Genomic DNA, 22,871 nt, shown 5'->3' with positions numbered 1-22,871 from the left:
CATTATTAATACTTTTCGAAAAAGTGAAAATTATTATGAAATCTTATATATATATATATATATATATATATATATATATATATATATATATATATATATATAGATTTGAAATTAACAAATCAACTAGAAATTCAAACTTTTAACTTGTTACAAAATTGTAATTGAACTTATACTAAACTAAGAATGAAACTTTTATCTGTCAATAAAAAAAATAAAAAAAAATTATTTTATAGTAAAGCTTATTCGAAAATAAAAAGATCTGTGTTATTTCGTTAATTTTTGACAGAATTACAAATATATGAAACAGTAGAGGAGAACTTAAATTTATATTTTTTTCAATAGGGGTTAACCGAAGCATCAATTTTGGGACAGATAGAATCAACAGAAAATTTATTAATTAAGAATTTGTATTGTAAACTTGTATTTTACTAATTAATTGTTAAAAATTCATTACATTTGCAAACACGATGTAATTACATATGTTTTGCAATTATAACACCTCCTTAAGGCAATTAAACGTTAAATATTAAGTACATATAGACACAAAACCGTAATTCAGGGTAACAAGTATCTCTAAAGTGCTCGAGTTGCGAAAACGTATTCCACCAATATTCACAAGTATTGTCTATTTCGGTGTAGTCTTAGCGCAGCAGACGGTCGTAATTAATGCCCGCCTGAAATCAACACATGTTTCATTGAGCAATGATTTAATTATGGAAGGAATATAATGCCCAAATGATTTATGTATTGAAATATCGTATCTATATGTATTGGACAACAATTCTACACCAGTTGACATTACAATATAACCCTAATTAGAGTAATGTTAATTGATTTCTGTATTCGGCATTGCGGTGTGACAGTTGATACACAGCGGCAATGTAACTGACACAGCACTGCTCTATAGGACCAGGCAATTAAGATATTGTAAAATTATGCGCCAATTTTGACACTACATCACGCTTTGCATTTTGAGTCCTACGCAATGAATTGCGATGTGCATCGAAACATTTGATGCATTTACAGGTAGAAATTGATCTATTGAATGTTCCGGTTATGGTTATGCTGAGATGTTTGTTAAATTTATAATTGTTTCTCATATATTATTAAAATATATTTATCTACAACGTATTCCATTGGTATATGAATGTTGAATAAAGTACCGTAATAAAAGAATGCATTATAATTACATGCATACATTATTTAAAAAGTTAAATACTTTAAGTAAAATATTAAATTATAGTTATTTTCAAGTTTACATTCAAATGCAGTAAACTAAATAGAAATGTTCAAAGTGACTTTAAATACCAACACAAAGAAATCACATAGTGGTAATTAAAAAGGCTATTAAAACAATTAGGATTTTAATCAACAACATTTTAATAAAGTACTAAATATAAACTAAAGTCATCGTCTATAACAAAAGTTTTAATAATTCAGTGATTTACATACAAAATGTAAATGTAGCATTACATTGTTCCATAAAATATTTGAGCCTGTTTGGAAGTTTTCAGAAAAGTTTCTAAAAAAATTGTATTATAAAAATAAATTACAGATCCAATATAAAGTAACGTTGTACGAATGGTTCAGGCTACAATAGTCGATATGGAAAAAGTATAGAGAAGAACTATCATTAGGGATCTTTGGTTCTAAGGTAATGAGTATTCTAAATGAGAAGAATAATATTTATTAAAAAGTTATCACAGTAATTTGATAAAGAGAAATTATTGTATTAAAAAATAGTAAAAAATATAAAATCGGTGCCTTTTATGAGTTCATAAACGTAAGAAAACTCAGCAAATTCAAATTTTATTAGGTGCTATGTAAAGAGGTTATGGCCCCTCAAGAATTGAGTAAACTGATATTCACTTCGCCAAATATATCAGGGAAAATGTGTTCATTGAACATTCATGATTACTGTTATGTGCAATTTAACGCGATATGAATTTATATCAAATTCATGTGCCAATTCCGGAAACAGAAAAAAGAAGCAAATATAAAAGAAAATGGTAATATGTATACTAATGTCACAGTTAAATGAATGTAGAATTGTTTCCTTGTAAAGTTTTTGTAATTTGGTTAACTAAGAAACTTTATTTATATAAATGTGAATATGTACAAATTGTACTTGTATAAGTAATAATATCTATCTATCTAAATTATCTATAATATTTTCTATTTATTTTTACTTACTAATTAAATCCATTAAAATAATCTATTTGGTTATCAAAATATGAGACATAATTTATAATATTCAAACTTGTTTTCTTGTTTAGGAAACATCAAGCAAACTAATTGACTGGTTAATAGAGTCGATTAGTGGGTGTGTGGAATATTTTCTGTAAGTTACTTCGTAAATATGGTAGTCTATAAAATATTTTAATCAAATTTATGATAAAATTATGTTTGTTTGAACTATAGTGGAAATCAGACAATTCTTAAAAATATTGTTTAGTTGATAAAAGGACAAACAATATTCACTAACTCACACAATGCTGAAATTTAGCTTCGGGCTTTATTAATTACGGAAGTTAAATTTGGAATAATCGTTAGTTTCTATGATTAATAACTCAACTACCTACACACGTATACTATATTATTGAAACTATTAATTTCTAGAATAACTATTTATACGTTTATATACGTACAGTGATGTGAAAAATAATAAGGACACTTGTGGTATACAGAAAAAATGCAAATTAGACCAATGTTTTCAATAAGTTTTGAAAGGAGTATTTATTTTTAATTACTCCTATGCTCCTAATGTACAAAAATAAAAAAAAATACATTTTCATGTGAAATAAAATAGAGACAATTTCAGAATTGCTCTATTTTTAATAACATCGTTGAGGCATCGAGTCTATCAACATTTAGCATGTTTTCTGGAGAATTGAATTTCACGCTTCCTCCACCAGGAACCACACATCGCATTTAATTTCGAATAAATTCAGACAAATTGTAACCCAGGAGCATTTTCAACTTTTTTGATACAAAGGTTCCTATTATTTTTCACATGATTGTATGTCACTGATAATTTCTTTATGCAGAGTGTCATCATCAACGCCTAGGTTAAGTTCTACCAGCTAACAGTGTTTAATACATTAAACAAAATATGTTTTTTATTAGCTATTAAAAATTTAAAGAGCCCATTTATCTATGATGTTACTTTTTTTCATTTTATTGGAATAAACTATAGGTTATTGTATAGCCTATTTACATTCTGCCCATTAACATATCTTTTGGCAGAAAATATAAACTTTTCATCGATTCGATGCAACGCAATTAAATAAACTAATTAGTTTGTTCAGTTGAAAAGCATTGTTGATGTAATTTGAAGATATCATTTACAATTTTGTAAAACCAATTCATTTCAACGATTTGTGTACAAAGATGGGTAAATAAAAATCATTATAATTTTGAACGCCATTAATATTTTAATTAATTAATCGTGTAGAAACACACAGTGTAATTTTATCTTGAAAATTATAGGTAAAAAAAACTGGATGACTGGCCTTTAAATACCGTAGCAGTATGACGCACTAATAGCTTATTGGACCATTTCATCGCGCTCTAAGCGTTCCAATTTTCTCATTCAATCGACTTTAAGCTCAACTACAATTCAGGTTTAGGTGTTAAGAAGATAAAAGTGCTGTTTAAGCTCCAAGTTGCGTACGTATGCATTGGGGTAGCTTGTCGATTTACCCTCACGGAACTTAATTTAAAATATGTCTTCCAGACCCCGGCTAAACACTAAACTATCATTTTCTGCTGCACAAATTACTCTGGGAAATTTGTTTCGGTGGAGATTTAAGTTACGCTTGATGAAGTAATTTTAAATTTATTACACAATCATGGCCGTTTAGCTGTGAATTTATAAAAGATTATAAAATACAATGATGTATAAATAAAGTATAGTAATTTTCATACTAAATTGGCCTAAATGACAAGGTCAAGCTAATACTTGATACAGATTCGAAATATATATAAGTGATGAGTTGTTTGAAGAATTGAAGTAATTTTAAAATCTATGATATATAGTAGATTTTAAAAATGTTAAAAAAAGCACTTTTTATATTGAGTTTACCTTTTAAAATGTCGACCGACAAAACTTATGAATAAAATAACTAAACCAACTATTGACGTTTTTAAAAATTCAGTACGAACAATAAACTCTACACACTAGTTTCTATGAAAAATTGTTTGTAAGGAGTAATTTAAAAAAACTAAAAATTGAATGAATATCTCCTTTAACATAGTATGTACGTATATATTTAAACAACTCAATGTTTTGTGAAAAATTACATTTAAAATTTAATATAAATATTAAATAAAATATTATTTTCATTTTTAGAAGCGCATAAAGAGTTATTTAAACAAATATAATCGATAAATTTATGATTGTAAACCAGATATGGTGAAAATGTTCTTTAAATAGAAACTAATGAATGCAATAGAGATTCTAGAGACGTTTGAAATATTATTCAATAGCTTATATAAATGTCAGAAACAATTTAAGAAATCAGGTTCACGATTTACATCTAAATGGTAACTTATTTAATGTACTAAATCATTTGAGATACTTCTTTCTACTTCACCGAACCATAAAATCGTAATTTAGAATACTCTTTCGCACTTGTGAGTATTATCAGACTTAAGACCTTATACGCTTCCACGTTCAAAAGATAATTTAAATTCATTTCAGCAACCTTCTGCATTATTGCACTAAAAAATATATTCTTTCGCTGTTTCCATTTTGAAGTGTCTTGCTAAAAATCCCATTTGGTTCTAGTACTTAATTTAAGGGGTATAAGTGAGGCTTTTTAAAAAGCTAATCTTCTTCATACTTCCGAATACTTTCTCTATAAAGGGCTTATCCTTTTAACCTCAAAATTGCCGGTGTATTACTTAGGAAGACTAACTAAATATGTTTGATAAAAATGGAAAAGGGTGGAAATTCGCAAAGAGGAAAACACGCTAATATTTCACAGCTCCTATTTATTTAAAGGATAAACTGGCGAAGTCGTAAAAGAATCATAAAAAGTTTAAATTTGAATTAGTTGGTATTTGATCTCTCATGAACTTGGTAATAGCTTCTGATCAATATTCTTTATATTATACAATGTGTTAGATTTATTAAAATTAACATGTAATCTCTGAATAATTTTGTATGTATCAGGCAGTTTTAATATCTCTATTTTAACTTTTGTTTCATCTTTACTCAGTTATAAATTAATTGTTGTAATAATTGAAGATAATTTTCATTTCCGTAAAGGTAAAGGGACCAAAACAAAATCTTCGCCTGTTGTAATATTAATTTGACTACAGTTTAATTATTGTACTACACAAATTTAGTTTATTTCATGTGCACGCATTTTGATAAATTTTCCCTTTGTTCTGAATAAAAACGTTTTTAATATTTAAACCGGTAAAAAGTAGGCAGGTATAAAAAGAATTAAATCTCGAACGCGTCTGGTGGAATTGGAAACACAAATGAAATTATACGTTATAACAAATCTTAGAATATCCCTGCGCGAGTAAATTCGACTTGGGAAAGTATCAGTTTCGCCACCATTCGTATGCACGGTGCTCCCATATCATTCAATCAAGGAATGTAGCTGAAAATATGGGGTTTGTCTCAGTTGTGGAAAATTAGGTTTCACACCGGGAAACGGAATTGGCTAAAGTGCGATATTTCTCAAAGCCACGCGTATAATGAAACAGTGGGACGAACCATTTGACTTTAAAATATTGGGATTCTTATACGATCTTAGGGATCCCCCACCTGCCGTTACGACGGGCGCCCTTTTCATTAAATGCTCATATTCCAGGTGCTCATAATATAATAATACCGGGCTTTATCGTTTTTACTACGCAAACTTACAAAATAGTTTTCCTACTTATTACATTTTAACTATACAATAAACTTACGAAGCTGTGAAATTTGAGTGTGCTTATGTGCGAACTTTGTAAATTCGAATCGCGTAAGATACTTAAACTGGTCATTACAAAAAATATTAAATAACTATTTAATATTTTGATTTAAACTAAACAAATTTTTGAGAGGTATACATAATTGTAATAAGTGTAATAAAAATACAAATTAAAATATTATAAAAAATGAAGGTATTTTATGATAAAATAAATGTTTAAAAATTAATTTACAATTTTTTGTCACATATTTTTACAAAAAAATTAAATTAATTGGTAGATAGTCATAAACCCTTATTAAAAAAAGTAAAGTATAAAATTACATTATTTAATATATTTAGTAATTATTTTTTTATGTAAATAAATACAAATTCGAATCAGTAATTTAAAATATTAATTAAATTAAATAAATGTATTTATTTAATCTTTGTTTGTATGTTTTAAAATCTCCAACAGGAATAAAATAATATTTACAGAAATTTAAATATTAAATTAACAAGAAATAGTTTAAAAATTGTTTGATTTAACAACAATTTCTTTTGTTCATTAAAATATTAAAATGAGATAATTTACTTTTTAAATAAGGAATTATGACTATCGTTCTTTCATTAAATTTATGGTAATAATATAACAATTTATTTCACTTTTCAAATATTCATTTTGAAGGAGTTACATAATACCATTTGATTAAAAATTTAAATACTACATTACACACTCATTTTAACGTACCATATCTGACATAATATTGGTTAACAAATTCTCTCTTTCGTCGTCTTATTGTCGAAAAAATTCTGTTTGCTACCTTTTTATTTCCAATATTATTGGTTAACAAATTACCTTTTTATTCCATATTGTAGTAATCAACAATGTTCATGAAAACAGTTTAATAATTAATTTATTTATATTATCAGAAACTCATCGTTATTGGAATCTTCAAAAAAGTAAATGTGTATAGTATAGTTTTAATTAATACTTGTTTCTAACGAATTAGACCTAGAAGTCCCAATATGTACAGTAAGTACTTACATTACACAAATTGTAATTTAATATATGACTGCATTTCCTCAACATCAATTAGCAGTTTTATATTCCAATATATTAAATATTCTTACAAGGTTAATTTTTGAATAAAGTAAAATCAAACATTTACACACTCACTAATTTTTTTTAATATCACAAAAAAAAAATAAAAATGTATAGAAGAAATAAAAAAAAATATATTTATGTATAAATCTCATCATATATCTTTGTCAAATGAAAATTTCGAAACCATACGAATATCGCTTATGCAGATATTATAGTAATAAACTCTGTCAGCCTTTAGATCCAATGTCACATGCTGGGTTCCTTTCACGACATCTGTTTTTCACATCTCGTAGCTAAAATGCATTTCGTGTAGCTCCAAGATATCCACCAAAAATTTAAGTCTGCTACCAATGCGTTGGTATATTGAAAATTGGAGCCTAACCGTGAAAAATATGTCGCAGATCGCCTTATGGCAATACGTTTCTTCGCATATTTGACAATGCAATCTTTATAATCTATTTATTTCGTTTTATATCGAACTGCGGTCGTATTTTGTGATTGTTACCACTACCTAATTATGTTAATGTTAAAAATTTTCTCAACTGTTGGCGACATAATAATAAGTAAACTAAATTTAAGTTACATATTACGTAGGTGTATGATCAAAGGTTCAACATAACATGGTACACAGCATAAAACAGATTTTGATAATCAAAATCGATTTGTAAGTAACTGTCGCAGCTCCTTAGTATACAGGCAATGCAATAATTTGATAATTGACATTCATCTCATGTTATTCGAATTAGCGTCATACGATTATACAGGAAATAGTTTGTCAGAAAATTACAGAACCGCCAGATGGCGGCCTTAAAGGGTGTTAATTGGCTTCAAGCAAGCCGAAATCATCACATGCGACTGACAGAAAATGCCAACTCAATTTCTCCCAACAATACATATTAAGTTCTTACTCGACAATGTAATATAAGCATCTCAAGCAAGTATAACATGGGAAAATGGAGGAAGATTTTTAACATACCAAAACTAAAGTATTCCTGTGGCAACAAATTCATAGTCATAAACCATATATAAAAATATGGTGATTTAAAAAAAAAACATTAGTTTTTCTGTTAAATTATTCATTGACTACTGACCAGAAATAACACGGACATGGCAAATATAAGTATGTGTGAACATTATTTAATAGATACGACTCATTTAAGTTGATGACGTTGTGAGAAAGTAGTGTGTCAAATTATACCTTTAGGTATATAAACAACCATTAAATCGATAAATCTTGATAAAGTTTAAGTAAGTTTATGATTTTCTTAATAAAAGTTTTTCGTAAGATGATAGAAATCACTTAATTCCGCTAACCGACCGCGTCCCTTATTTCTGACCATCTGCTCCAAAATATCTTCACACAAGCAATATCTGTTAGGAACAAACACCAGTAAAGGAGACAATTAATTGTTGGACCCTTGTCTTATAAATTATGTAAATTGAAAGTACCCAATATAGCACCATTTTAATCAAAGTTATAGGGAAGATTAATATCAATAATTAATATTAATTAATTATTATCACTTATATATTAACAATCGACAATGTTTTTGAAGAATATTTCAATTATTTATTTGGATATACCTAGTTTTAAATAGTGGAACAAAACAATGATTCCTATAATAAACTATAAGGACTGGAATGAAAACTGATACCATGAAAATAATACTCAAATTCCTAAAGTATGTCACTTACATAAATAAATAAGACAATGTTTTTGTTTTTTGTTATTATATATCTAAGAACTTAGCTCTTTCATAGAAAGGAGTTGTTTATTTCACATTTCATTTTAATCTCAATAACCTTAAGTTCGTTGGTTAACATCAAGATGATGTTGGTAGAATTTTGAAGATACCTCAAATTGATCCCCCATTGTTCAATTTATCTTACGATTTCTTTCAGTGTTTTGAAAGATGTTATTTCTAGAGTGTTTACGTTTATAAATGTGGGAAATATTGGACGACAAGAAGCAAGTTGTCCAATAATTATCACTCACCAGACAACTGATTTTATCTGTTCTTTTTGAGAACTTCATTTATAACTCCTGTCTGGACGACTTCAAGTTGCCACAGTGGATCACCACATGAGAACTACAAATATGTGTCTTGGCATATCTCATCGACTTTTATTTGGGTATTATGGTATTATAGTTTGAATTATAGACTCGTTGTTACTTTTAGTTTGGTGTTAGCCCAGATGGGACCTACTTTGAAAAAAGCTTTGTCATAAGGAAATGTTCATGCACAATAAAGCATACGTTCTTTTGATATGTTTAGAATGTTAGCTATATTCTGCAACTCACTTTATATTTTGAAGACTTATGATATTTTTCGAAGTATCGACCAATGCATAGAGCATCATTGATGTTTAAATTCAGTAAACCAGTTAATAAAAGTCGATTTTTTTGGTGCGGTGCCCGGATAACACTTATCAAGCCATGCTTTCGATTCAGCAGTATTTTTCTCCATCAAAGAGCAATGTTTTATCAACATACGAATCCATTGTTTTGAAAATAAATACTAAAATCACCGTAACTTTTGAACCAAAGGTTAGATTATCATAAAATTTTTACAACTACATTTTAAGGCGTCATATTGATGACTGGGAACTTAGCCACTGATTTATAAATATTTTTATAGGTTACTAGAATAACTAACTGTCAAAAATAAAATATTAAAATCAGTATAATTTAACTTACAACACAGTTTATAATTTCTTTATAAATAGCGATGTTTTTGTTACTAAATCTATAATAGTATTAATTATAATTATTATTTAGTTTTCACATCCATTATGTTTAAAATATATATGTTAAAGTTCTCTCTTTAAAAATGAATGAATAATAAATGTAGAATTTTGCATATAGATAATTTTTAATATAATAATTCAGTGTAAATTTTAACTGTTTTCAATTCATATAATCAATTTAATACGACTATAAATTAAATATCTGATTAAAATTTTACAAAACATAATACAGTGACAAATTTTAATTAAGGTTATTTAATTTAAAAACAAAATTTAACTATTAATTATTCAATTGCATAATATATTAACCTTTGCCGTTGACATATAATACAAATGACACCGACAATAAATATTAATGTAAAATTAAAACGATACATTTAAACGAATTCATTAATGACTTCGCTGACATAACGCACACAAATTTTGCTAAAGATTAATTGTTTTTGAAGTACACCTATATAAATATTTATATAGTAAATTATAAATATACATATTTGTTGTATGTTCATCATGTTACGAAAATATTAACTGCTGGAAATATCGATGCTGATGCAATATATCATTTTAAAAACCCACTTTAGTTTATACATTTGCAGTTTAGAATCGCTCTGCAATTTTTTTAACATTTTTATACTACATATTCCAAAAATAATTATAGTTTGAATTGCATATTATAAAAATGATCACAAATTATTGTAGCGTGAATGATTAATTCAAATATAATATTTTCTGTATAAACCATTAATACTACAAGCATAATACCGATTGCCACTTCTATAAAAAAAATAATAAAGTTCAAATTACGTTTAGTATTAATGATGGTAAAGGAGGTTAGGTATTTTTTATAGCACACGTGTGTAGCGTAAACGTGTAGCGAGTAATATAAATTCAAATAAAACCACGTCGACAACTTTTAATGATACAACGAAGGGAAAATTTTATTAACATGACAATGAAGATCCAATAAACGCTCGGCATTTCCTGGACAACTTTTCCATTAAGTGCTCCTGGGATGACATTCCACATTCCTCAAACTCGACTTAAATTCCCCCGAAGATCATAACTATTCAATAAAGTTTATAGTTTATTTCGGTTTTTTATTTCCGAATCGAAAATGAATATTGATTTGATATCAGACAGAGTCTGTAATTTTGTTTTGTTTTTAAACCGCTAAGTTCTTTTTATCCAGTTTTATTATTTTTATTCATTGATCGATTGAAATTGATATATACCTATACGAACACTGATATTTTTTTTTGTATACATATAAATTCATGCACATATTGAATAAAAGTCAACGTACGTGGAAATTCCAATTTTCTTATTTTTATTGATAGCCTGTTAGTCCCGGTTGGATAGAAAGCGCTAACAATGGAATATGATTTTGCCGTTGCTTGTGCAAAGTAAAATTGTGTGAGTGTGTGCATGCAAATTGATTTAACTTGAATCATTTATAAATATTCACACTTTATAAATAAGTACAATATGGCTCCTGAGAGACACCTATTTTATGTAGAATCAAGACATTTTTAAGTCATATTACTTAAAGTTTGATGTTTAACAGCAAAGGAAAAGCGTTTGACCCGTCTGAATTTAGAGAGAGACATCATGCATGATAGAGACAGTAGATATCTGTGAAGATAAATTCAATAAAAATATCATTATAATAATGTGTAAAAAACGATTATTATCCATAATTATTGATATTGATTTTAAATTTTTTACAGACGACTTTTTTACCCCAATTTATTTTCATTCAATACTTTTTTAGACTACCGTGCCCAGTTGAGTTGGAAAATTGCATGCCTATCAATGTAAGAAAGTTTGTTGTAAAAAACTGTACCGTGCCACATAACCAATTCAAAGGGGCCATTTGTCAAAATCAAAGAATGACTTGAACAAAAAAATCCATACAAATACCTTGGCGCAAGGTGTTTTCGTCTGTGAATCATACACTCGGAACATTAACGTGCCAAAACAGTCGGTCTAATAAAGGGAAACCCACACAAAATGAGTAATACGGACGCAATTATGAGAAACTATGGAGGCCAGAACTTTATTTTAATCTACCTGGCTGCAATTGAACAGCCGCCAACTTCTTATTACTCCGATTGAAAACAACTTAGATTATGACTCACACCATTTCTATATCCCCTAAATTAATACTTTTCGTATAATTTAACAACTTTGGGAATTGGCCAACAGTATTTCAAGTTAATTTATTTATTTGGTGTTTATTGTTATATTTTAGGATTGTAATAGCAATAATTTCGTTTGATAATTTTATTCATAGACAGATGTAAAACTAAGATTAAAACAGTTATGACGTTAAATAGAATATCATGAATCTTAAATGTGGTCAAAATAAAGATAAATAAAATAAATGTGGTGGAAACGATGATTTCAACTTACAATTAGCCCCATGACGTTTCTCTATTATTCCATTTAATTCTAATTCACTATCAATTTGAAACATTTAATGCAATTATTATGTAAAATGTGAACGCCAATAATTGTAAAAGACATGTTGTATTAAAAGCTTTGTGAAAGCAGAACATTTCAAACATTTTCTTTGTTTGCGTTTAATTTTGTAACGAACTCGTGTGTAAAAAATATAAAAAGTTAATTTGAATATTGTTCAAAACTGAGTTTATAATTTGCTCTTGGATATACAGAAAAGGAATAATGGTTGGGGCTCGTTTATTTCATCAATATTCTTTTCAAGAAATTGCTTTACAATTAGATTTATTGCTTCCAAAAGTTATTTAATTATTTCCATCGTAGTGTCATGTCTCCACGAAGTGAAAAACACAGCTTGGAATGTTTGTTAAAAGTCTCCAAAACTCAAGGTAGGTAAGTTTTTAGTATTTTGTAAAAGTTTCATGGTACAAAAAGATAAGCTAAGCTCACTTCCTAGTTTTCGAATAAACCCCCACATCATTCGCTGTATATTTTTTGAAGGTCTTCCTTAAGTAATCCGTCTTGACAGACGTTATATAAATCGCCTGCAAAATGGTAATATTTTACTTATAAACTTTTATCGTTTATTCCTACTTTGTCCGTATATTTTAACAACATTAAGGCACATTAGTCAAAGTTCTACTGGAAAAACTTTCTAGTCAAACTAAAACAATGGTTTATGTTTCATTGATGAGAGTTTTATACACTTTTATCATTTAGAAACTAATTAAATGTTCCCGTTCAACTTAACATGATAATTAAAAAATTAATTAGAACTATACATCTATGAAAATACTGTTACGAAAATGAATTTAATAGTTTTATTATAATAAACAAGTAAAAGTAAAACTGGATATAAATTAGGTCCCGAATGAAAATACTTAGAAGGCTTAGTAAATAAATTCAACTAACATTCTAAATATTTAATCTGTACTCCAAGATAAATTTATGGTTGTTGTGCGTATTTTAAGTACTGCATCTTCAAAACAACTATTTAAATCTAAACTGCATTCTAGCCCAATATATTGATGTAAACTCGATTTCCTAACAAAATAATGTTATTTATTACTACACGTGTGCCAAACAACCTGAAACGTCTTAGAAACGTACACCGTTGTGTCTATTTTTAAGTATATCATATCGTTGCTGTCACTTTTAATCTTTAAGAGATATATTTAGGTGTATTCTCGCGAATATATTTTATAGGTGGGATAAAACTGTCGATGTCTAATAAAAATAAATAATAATAATAAAGTGGAATTTTATAAATTTTACTGTGTTTCATTTAACATTCGACATTATTGATTTCAACACTAATTGGAATATGTAATGTTCCAAGAAATTAAAGCATCAACAAATATAACTGATCAATAATATTTCTGTAAATGGAAAGTATCAAGGTATAGATTATTTGTATATTTATATAAAAATGTGTTTTGTTCCGAATCATTCTAAAGAAAGAAAGTTTTTTCCACTTCTATTTCCTATAACAGCCTCACAGCGTTTATTCATTATCTTAAATCTCAACAAGAAAGCCTTTGGTCTGGACTGTGGGTTGGCCAGGTCATAGTACCAGTTAGTAAAAAAACAGTGTTAGTAAAAAATGTTTGCCAATATTAAGACATATTCTTCCAGAATGTCCAATATGTAACAATTATTACCCATTATTTTTACCATCATTTAAGAAACTAAAATTATAATTTGGATATAGAAACTTAGGAAAATCATCAATCACTTTTCTTGGGGGCATCCTGTTGTGTAAAAATTTTTAACGTGTAAGGCAAGGGTATCAAAAACCGTTAAATGGACAAGGAACGATTATTCAGCCACGCGTGCAAATTTATACAATAACATGCCGCGGTTGCTAACAGGATTAGTCCTGAACACTGCGATTAGCGGGGAAATTGACTGTTCCAGCCGGAAAATATGGAACCGACCAGATGGTGGCCTTCATATGCAAAGAATCATATTAAAAAAGCAAAAATGTAACGTAAAATATAACGAGAAAAACATCAAAAAAGCGTGTTTTTAATTTGCATGCGGAACAAGTGGAAATCAAGATTATAATGTAGTTTTTAACTGGAACTGTACTTTCATAAAGTTTGTTTTATGAATGAATTCGTATGCTAAAGCGTGTAGTATATTTACATAAGTCTCGTAGATTGTAAATAGTGAATAGTAGAAGAGAATAATTACGTTTTCGTGTAAGTTGGGTCGACATCCTGAACGAAAATTGGATCATTTCTATGATGGAATAAACTTACTACTAATCACGAAAATCGCCTTTTTTAATTTTGTTTCAATTCAATTATTTAAAGTGTAAGTTAATAATTAGCCTAAACTTTTGCATATAATGTGAACTTAAAATGAAAGCAGCAATAGTCAACTTTACTGCATTAAGATCTCAAAATCTATAATGGGAAACTATTCATAATTTCCTTCCATGAATCCTTGAATGTATATACTTCAACGAATATTAAATGATTTATATGCTAAAAGTAAATAAAATTAGTATAAATTGATTTTTAAACTTTAACCACTTTAAATTTTGTCAAAATGTTAAAAAAAACACTATATATTTCCATAAATGATAATATTTTCGTCACTATTTTGTTTTAATTAAGAATATCCTACATGTTAATAAATCACATGACATACTGAAATTTCTTAGATTGTCCATACATTTTTCACATGATATTCATACTATTTATGTGCAAACTTCAATAGTATATTCTAGATTGTTAACTACATTATTATACAGATGGTATGGTATATTTAGAATTAGAAGCATTAGTTCATAAAATATATATTACACGTTTTGAATCTTGAAATGAATAATTTCGATGGGGGAACTTTCATATATTATTTATGTGTAAACTTCAACAGTATATTCTGGGTTGTAAGTACATTATTACATAGATGGTATAATTAAAATAGAAGCAAAAAAATATTACACTTTTTGAATCTTGTAATTAGTAATTTCAACAGAGAACTTTTTATTGCATAATTATTTAAGAGTCTAGAAATAAATATTATGAGAAATAACTTCTAAGGGTCCTTGAACGAATATTAAATAATTTATGTGTGATGAGAGTATGTATATTTGCTAAATAAATATTCAAATAAAATTAGTATTTATTTTTTTCTAACAACCACAATAACTTTTGATAATAAGTCCAAAAAATCATTCAAAAACAGCTTTTTTAAATTAAAAAACATCAAATGATGTGGGAACTGTTCATTATTTACATAATTATTCAAGAGTTAAGAAACAAATATTATTTGAAATAATTACTAAGAGTGAAAGAATATACTTAAATGAATATTAAATGATTATATATGGGAAAAAGTATGTGTATGTTAATGGTAAGTAAAAATTCCAATAAAATTAGCATAAATTGATTTTCAAACTTTAACCTCTTTAACTTTGGATACAGTTACAAAAACATTAACACACTCACACACACACTATTTCCATAAATATAAATATTGTTATCATCAATTAAAAAACATCATAGAGTAAATCATGGAGGAAGGAGTTAAGTTAAATTAATAATTACTCTAAAGTTTGTTATCTAAAGTAATATGAAGTAACATCTTATCATCAATTTTATTATACATTTGGATATTAAAATTAATAATTTCGACGGAGAACTTTTCATTATTTGTATAATTATTCAAGAGTTAAGAAACAAATATTATGAGAAATAACTCCCAAGCGTCCTTGGATCTGTAGACTTCAATGAATATTAAATAATTTATATATAGAGAGAAGTGTGTATATTTACTAAGTAAAAATTCAAAAAAAACTAGTATAAATTGGTTTTCAAACTTCGCCTACTTAAAGTTTACAAGAACATTTAAAAATTGTTTTTTACTTTGTCTAATCATTATTTTTCTAAATGTAAATAAATCACATGACGTTATGCAGAAAATTATTTCATTCGCGTCATTGGCGTAATTGTTTATGTACAAACTTCGTAAATATATTGTAGATTGTCCATTACATAGACATCATTAACCTAAATTAGTAATTACACTAAACTCTAATGTTTAAAGTAATATAAGACATACTTAAAATGAATTATGAAAAACACTCAACTTTACTACATTATTTAAATCATAAAATTAATCATTTCGGCAGAGAATTTTTCTTTTTCTTGTCCACATAATTATTCAAGAGTTTAGTAACAAACAATATTTGAAATAGTTATGAAGTGTCTTCCAATTAGTAAATTTCATTGATTGTTAAACGATTCATAGATGGGATAAAATATGGATATTTGCTGAGTAAAAATTCAAATATAATTAGTAAAAGAATCAATTTTATTCAATATAAATTCGATGCAGGATTTATGTATGAAGAACGGTGATAGCTAAAATTCAAACAAAATTAAAAAACTGATTGAGATATTTTTATACTTCAACCACCAAGATAAAAATCTTTTGCTGGAAATTTCACAAGAACACGTGACAATTGTTTTCAAGCCCAATTTCCATAAATACATCATCACACGATGTTATGCAGAAAATTAGACGTCAATATATTTTCTCGCGTCATTTGCGTAATTGTTTATGTGCAAACTTCATCAGCATATTCCAGGTTGTCCATTAAATGGACAGTTAAAAGCATTAATTCATAGCCAGTCCCATACGTGATAGTTGTAAATAACACCGTTAGCTTGTTCTGGTCACAACGCGACGAACCGCCTGCAGGCGTCGTTGAGCGACGCCGTGCGTCCATGAGGTGGTCTCTTGCTCTGTCAATCGGTAATGAATAATGTAATTAGAAAGCAATCCATCATCAGGCGTGAAGCGCATCTGTAACTCTCTCACTGTGGACACGCTATTACGCCGGTATCAATTACAGGTCACCGTCATGTTAAAATTATCCCCCCAAAAAATGAGCGGTTCGTCATGATTAACATGTTACTTAATTGGATTTTTTGATGAGTAATTAGTTACTCGTGTTGAAAGCTCAGTAAATATAAACACTGCTCTAGTGCCTAAAGGAATGAATGGATGAAGGTAATGTTAATTAAGGTAATGTAAAGCCAAGTCGCCAGAAGCGGATTTTAATTATCGACAATTCAAGAAAATTTTACTGTGTTTTACAACTTTTTTTTTAAATAAAATTGTATAGATAACTGCTAGTTAGCAGTTTGCAAGTGGGTAATAAAGAGAAAAAATGGAGGTCCATTTTCCTGTTGACGCCGCATTTTATATTCAGCATTTTGTAATTAAAATTTGTTTACCGTTTGATATTTTATAATTTTATTTAGGGTAAGTCTATTTAGTTATTTACAATGCACCAATCTATATATTTAATATTTCTATTAAAACCGTTCAGCAAACAATCCAACAAAAATTTATTTATTTATAATTAAATATTTTAATTTTTAAAACCGTTTTGTTAGTTTTTAATATGAACCGCACAAATTTAAATTGAATACATCGACCTAAGCGGAACAAAGCGAGGAATGAAAGAATGAATGAAAAAATTCTGACATCCGAATAGCCTTTTGTTTAAATTGATTCGAAGGCAGCGGAATTTAATACCGTTCCAGGGCGCAGTAATTGTAAAATAGACGGGGCCAATCGTTTTCACCAGCTCATTCAATACAATTTTATGCCACGGTCTAGGCGAGATCAATGCTCATTTTTGGCGTGTTGTTGCTACGTTCACTGCTTTCGTTAACTTTTTGTATTATAGACCTTGTGAAAATTATTGGAGTTTACAACTTCAATTGTTATTGCCTCGGTTTTAATTGTTTGAGAATTTTGCCCCGTATTTTAAGGAGTTTAAGCAGTTATGGCGCAATTGCATCGACAAATCAGTTGTGTGATGGATTTTTATTGACTTTTAAACTTATTTACCAATTTTGATATTCATAAAATATTACACTTACTTTTGCTGGTTTGCTTTCACTTTTTGAACTGCAACGGTGATCTTGTTAAGTTCCAGAATATCCATCCATGTGCTGTTTAAGACCCTAAAAAAACATTATAACTAAATTAGTTTGTATAATCTGAATTGTCTTATAACAAGTAAAATGTTCAGGAAACATGAAACTGATTAACAGGAAGTAAGAGAGGAATATGCAACGCAAACTGTTAATAGGTTATCGGCAAATGCGACTTTTATCAAAAGTCTGAACTACAAACGGTGAAGACGTAAAACTAGCTTAAACAACATCTTCAAAGTGCATTGATGAATAGATGTTTGAAAGTTAGAAATTTCGGAACTTGCCGCTATACCATCGTGATTCCTTGCAATAAGCCCTTTGTTGGGTATAAAGAGACTAACCGCACTTTTATTGGCCTTTGTTATGGTTTATAATTCCTTTATGGTGCAGAATTTATGTATAACTTTTGTTTATAATGAAGTTAGACCGTAGGATCTATCAGGAACTTGCCCAAGTTGTGGGTCTTGTATATTTATTTGTTAAGTAATGAATATGGATCAATATTCTCACTGAATATTCATTTTATTCTCTATAAATCATTTTGTACTTGTTATATACAGTCATGTGAAAAATAATAGGTTATAATTTGTCTAAATTTATTCAAAATTACACTTTTAATATTGTGCTCCTAAAATACTTATAAACGGTAAATATGTGGTGTATAAGTTATTATTATATATTAGATATATATTATATTAAAACAACTGCATAAAAAAGATATTTCATACCGGAAAATAGCCGAAAACGAACAGAAATATCGGAAATACAGCCCCAAAAGGACACGAGGAGGAAAGGCCAAAATAACGCCAAATATTCAACGAATCATTACGAGATTTGTGAATAACAATCCTTTTCCGTCGTCAAAAATATTAAAAATGAATATACTTTGACCGTTCATGCTTAGATTATTCGAAAATTGCTAATTAGGAATAATTTACAAGCGAAAAGACCGATAGGTGTCCTGTCCCTATCGAATCCAAACGTTAAAAAACAGTTACACAAAAGAACGTGCGGCCTGTCCAATCACCTGACCTAAATCCTATGGAGAACTTGTGTCACGTTGTGAAGATTGCTCAGAGGGATAGAAATATCACTACTGAATCTAATTTATTTTACATGAAAATTTAAAGAACTTTATATTACATTTACAATTATTTTTCTAAAAAGAATTTATTTTTTTTTTTAATTTTTGTACACTAGGAAGATAAGAGTATTTAAAAATAAATACTCCTTTCAAAACTTATTGAAAACATTGGTTTAATTTGCAAATTTTCTGTAGACCGACAAGTGTCGTTATTTTTCACATGACTGTATGTCTTGTCAAACTGTTAGAGAAGGCCAACATATTTTACTGCAGCATCCAGAAAAGACCATTTTTATCTTGGTTAACTTTCAGTGAAGTTGAAAGAAACAGTTATAGCTTTTAACTCGCGTGAGAAAAACAGAGTGTCGTAATAGTAAAGACCGTATTCATCCTTTTTATTGGGGAATGTGCTTCGTTGCAGTGTCATTTATTTCCTTGCAAAAGCATTTTAAATTTTTTTTATTAATAAATGAAGATTGTTTCCTAGAAAGATATATATAATGAAATACAGATACACATTCCTTCTTTATATGCTTCATATTTTAATTAAACGTTAAGTAAACAAAATATTGTAGTTAATCTGAAGAGCTGCCAGTTTAATTATATTCATGGAAGGCATAAAGCCTGGCTCTTTAAAACAATGCAAACACTTATGTCTCATACAATTGATCTACCTAACTTATCTAATTGTTGTTTGACTTGGGACTACGCCAGAAATGTTGACAAAGATCTCAACGTATCAACACTGAAGCCTAAAGAGCAAAGGCAGATTTAGAAATAGAAAATATAACAGATTAGTTTATTTATATAGATTTTATTTAAACCTAGTCGTGTATATTTTTAATTATAATAAATAAATAATATAATAAATAAAATAATATAATAATAATTGTTAATTAATTGTAACCCCCATATTGTTTAAAATATTTTATTATTATCTACCAAAAGTTGTCTGGAGGAATTTTGAGGGAAAATAAATTCATTACCAACGAAATATGAGTAACTACATCACTATTTCATCATTAAAACTTTATTTTTAAACCGTTTATTTATGATAAAAAATGAAAGTGTTATATGTATATTTAGTTGTTAAACTCACAAACGAAATTGCTATTCTAAAAACTGCCAAACAAAGATAATTGCATTTTATGGTATATTTTTGTCACATTCGGATTTAATCCGGAGACAACCGGAGTTTAATCAAATTTCCCGAATTTCATTTCAAAGTGAAAGAGGCTCATCAATTTAATGCTGATCTTGTAAATTCAATTTCCGGCTCGTTAAAAAGAGATTTCAAAAAGTGCGATTGGAACACACAATTAAAATGTGTCAAAAATACATGTTCATTTACTGAACCGAATATATATTTAAAGGAATATCTAGTTTTAGTCCTGTAATTAAAGTTGTGCCACCTTTTATCCTTAAAGGATCTTTTAAAGTGAAAGTCCATAAATCACGAGTACATGAAACTTACATTAGCCCATTATTTATAAAAACAATACATTTTCAGATGTTATATAAAAATATGCCAGATGTTGTGGTATTTTACAGGTAATATATCATGTCAACTACATTTCACAACTTAATAGAGAGTATGGTATGTTAAGTTATTCTTAGCCTCTTACGTACATCACACGGGAAAGTCAACCAGATTTTAGTTATACTATTAATGTTTGTTCATAGTTTTCAATTAAATATCTGTATATTAAACATATACACATAAGTTAGGTGCCATAAATTTTATAGTTATTCTTTTCATTTCAAATGCAAGTCTTTCATTTTAATTTTAGTTCCACATTATTGAACTGCTGAAACGAGAAAGAACTACAATAGACTATTTTCCACGTTTGTATATATTATAATATCGAAAACTCACACCTGATGCTGGGTTAAAGTGGGGTCACCTCGGTCTGGGCAATAAAGAAATTGATATTCACCACAAATGTCGACATCAAGCTATATTGTTTCCCGGTACAGAGACTCTGCCAGAAGACTAATTCATTTGCATTCAAATAAAAGCTTTCGCTGTAATTAAAGCTGTCGAAGTTTTATATGCTTAATCATGAAGTACTTTTATTTCGTTATTTAATTTTTTTTATCATGCACCAATTACATAATGACAAAAATATTAACATTAATTTATAATTGTTTGTTACCAAATTCGTTCAACTTTAAAATTAATAAATATTCAATTCTCTGTTACAAAGTTATGTGAAACGTTAAACACAAACAATTTTAATTTTTGCATAAATTATAATAATTTCTACCCTTATAAATGTAAGTTTTTAGCCCAATAAATTATTTTTGTTGAGTTTTATTCCAGAGTGATTTCAATAATTATAAATGGCGTGAGGTAAAAAATATGCGGAATAATTTACTATATACTGAATAGTACGACGTGATGAATAAAACATAACACATTAATATGTGAAATAGAGAGACGTTGACTTATTTCGGTTCTAATATTGTAATTAAGGTAAATTAATTATTAATGTACTTCTAAACAATACTAATATTGTATTTATACGTTAAGAGCATTAGAATCTAATAGAATTAGTAGAGAAACACATAAAAGTTCAAGTAAAAAATCTTTTGCCTTAACTCACCCTCTTTGTATAAGAAATTGTAGCAATGCTGATATGCATATGTAAAGCATTTCCTATTTAATTACTAGAATTAAATCCATTAGTTTACGAATTCCTTATTTCCTTGTTAAGAAATTAATTCAATATTATAATATAAAAATTGTGTTCAACGTTAAAATACGTGTAATTTATCATATTTTTTAAACAGTAATATAAAATATGTGACAAGTTTAATTCAAATACTATACGGAATGCTGATTCTAATTTACCTAAAATCTCTAAAGAATGTTTCATTTCCACTCGAAAGAATGTGCACTTTGAATTATCAAAGTTATATTGCTTCAAACAACTTGTTTCATTATTCAAGTTAATTTTATTTTCTGCATTGCAGTGAAAGAATAATTATGGAGCATCTTTTAAATAACAATAAATTGGTCGGTATTAACTAAACATATTCTAAAAAAATCAGTAACCAAAGCTGCACAAATCCATGGAGAAAGAATAAAATCAAAAAGTTGACTTTGGGAATATTAAAAACACCAGTAAATGATAAAAAATATGTTGAAAATTAGTATTTCTTGCTTGTGGTCGATGTTTTAGCCAACCATGTACGTATGTTTAGTTGTGGTCAACGGAAATTGTAAACCAATACAGGCAAATGATAAATGGCCCGTTTGATTTAGGGGAAAACTGTATGCCACTGAATAAAATGTGCTTAATAAAGTGTGTGCTTGTCTTATTGAAACGTACATTCAAGCGGGGAACATTGATGTATGATGGGAATATATCATGTAAAATAATATCACGAATTTTTCAATTAATCATAATTTCAAATTCATTCGTTCTACATTTAAAACAAGTGCTAGCTTTATTAACATGTAGACCAGATAACGTATGGATGAACATGGAAGTTTTGTATTTTGTGGATTTAATGATGATATATGTATTCATATCCACATGTTCCTACGATTATCTATTTTGCTTTGATTGACTATTACAAACAAGAACTGCTTA

The 22,871-nt window shown here is 28.0% G+C and overlaps 1 protein-coding gene across 4 annotated transcripts in view; it reads right to left on the bottom strand.

The window, feature by feature from the left end:
* LOC109597540 (heterogeneous nuclear ribonucleoprotein C) overlaps positions 1–22,871 on the bottom strand; it is a 190,813-nt gene that overhangs the window by 96,278 nt on the left and 71,664 nt on the right. For all 4 annotated transcript variants that reach the window (XM_049963507.1, XM_049963510.1, XM_049963508.1 and 1 more), the window contains one exon: positions 18,132–18,215. In XM_049963507.1, coding sequence (XP_049819464.1) covers positions 18,132–18,196 — 65 coding nt within the window. In that variant the 5' untranslated portion in view covers positions 18,197–18,215. The remainder of the gene's footprint in view (positions 1–18,131; positions 18,216–22,871) is intronic.

This window comes from Aethina tumida, chromosome 2, assembly GCF_024364675.1.
Source record: "Aethina tumida isolate Nest 87 chromosome 2, icAetTumi1.1, whole genome shotgun sequence".
Taxonomy (NCBI): domain Eukaryota; kingdom Metazoa; phylum Arthropoda; class Insecta; order Coleoptera; family Nitidulidae; genus Aethina; species Aethina tumida.
This window is presented reverse-complemented; position numbering and strand designations above follow the sequence as displayed.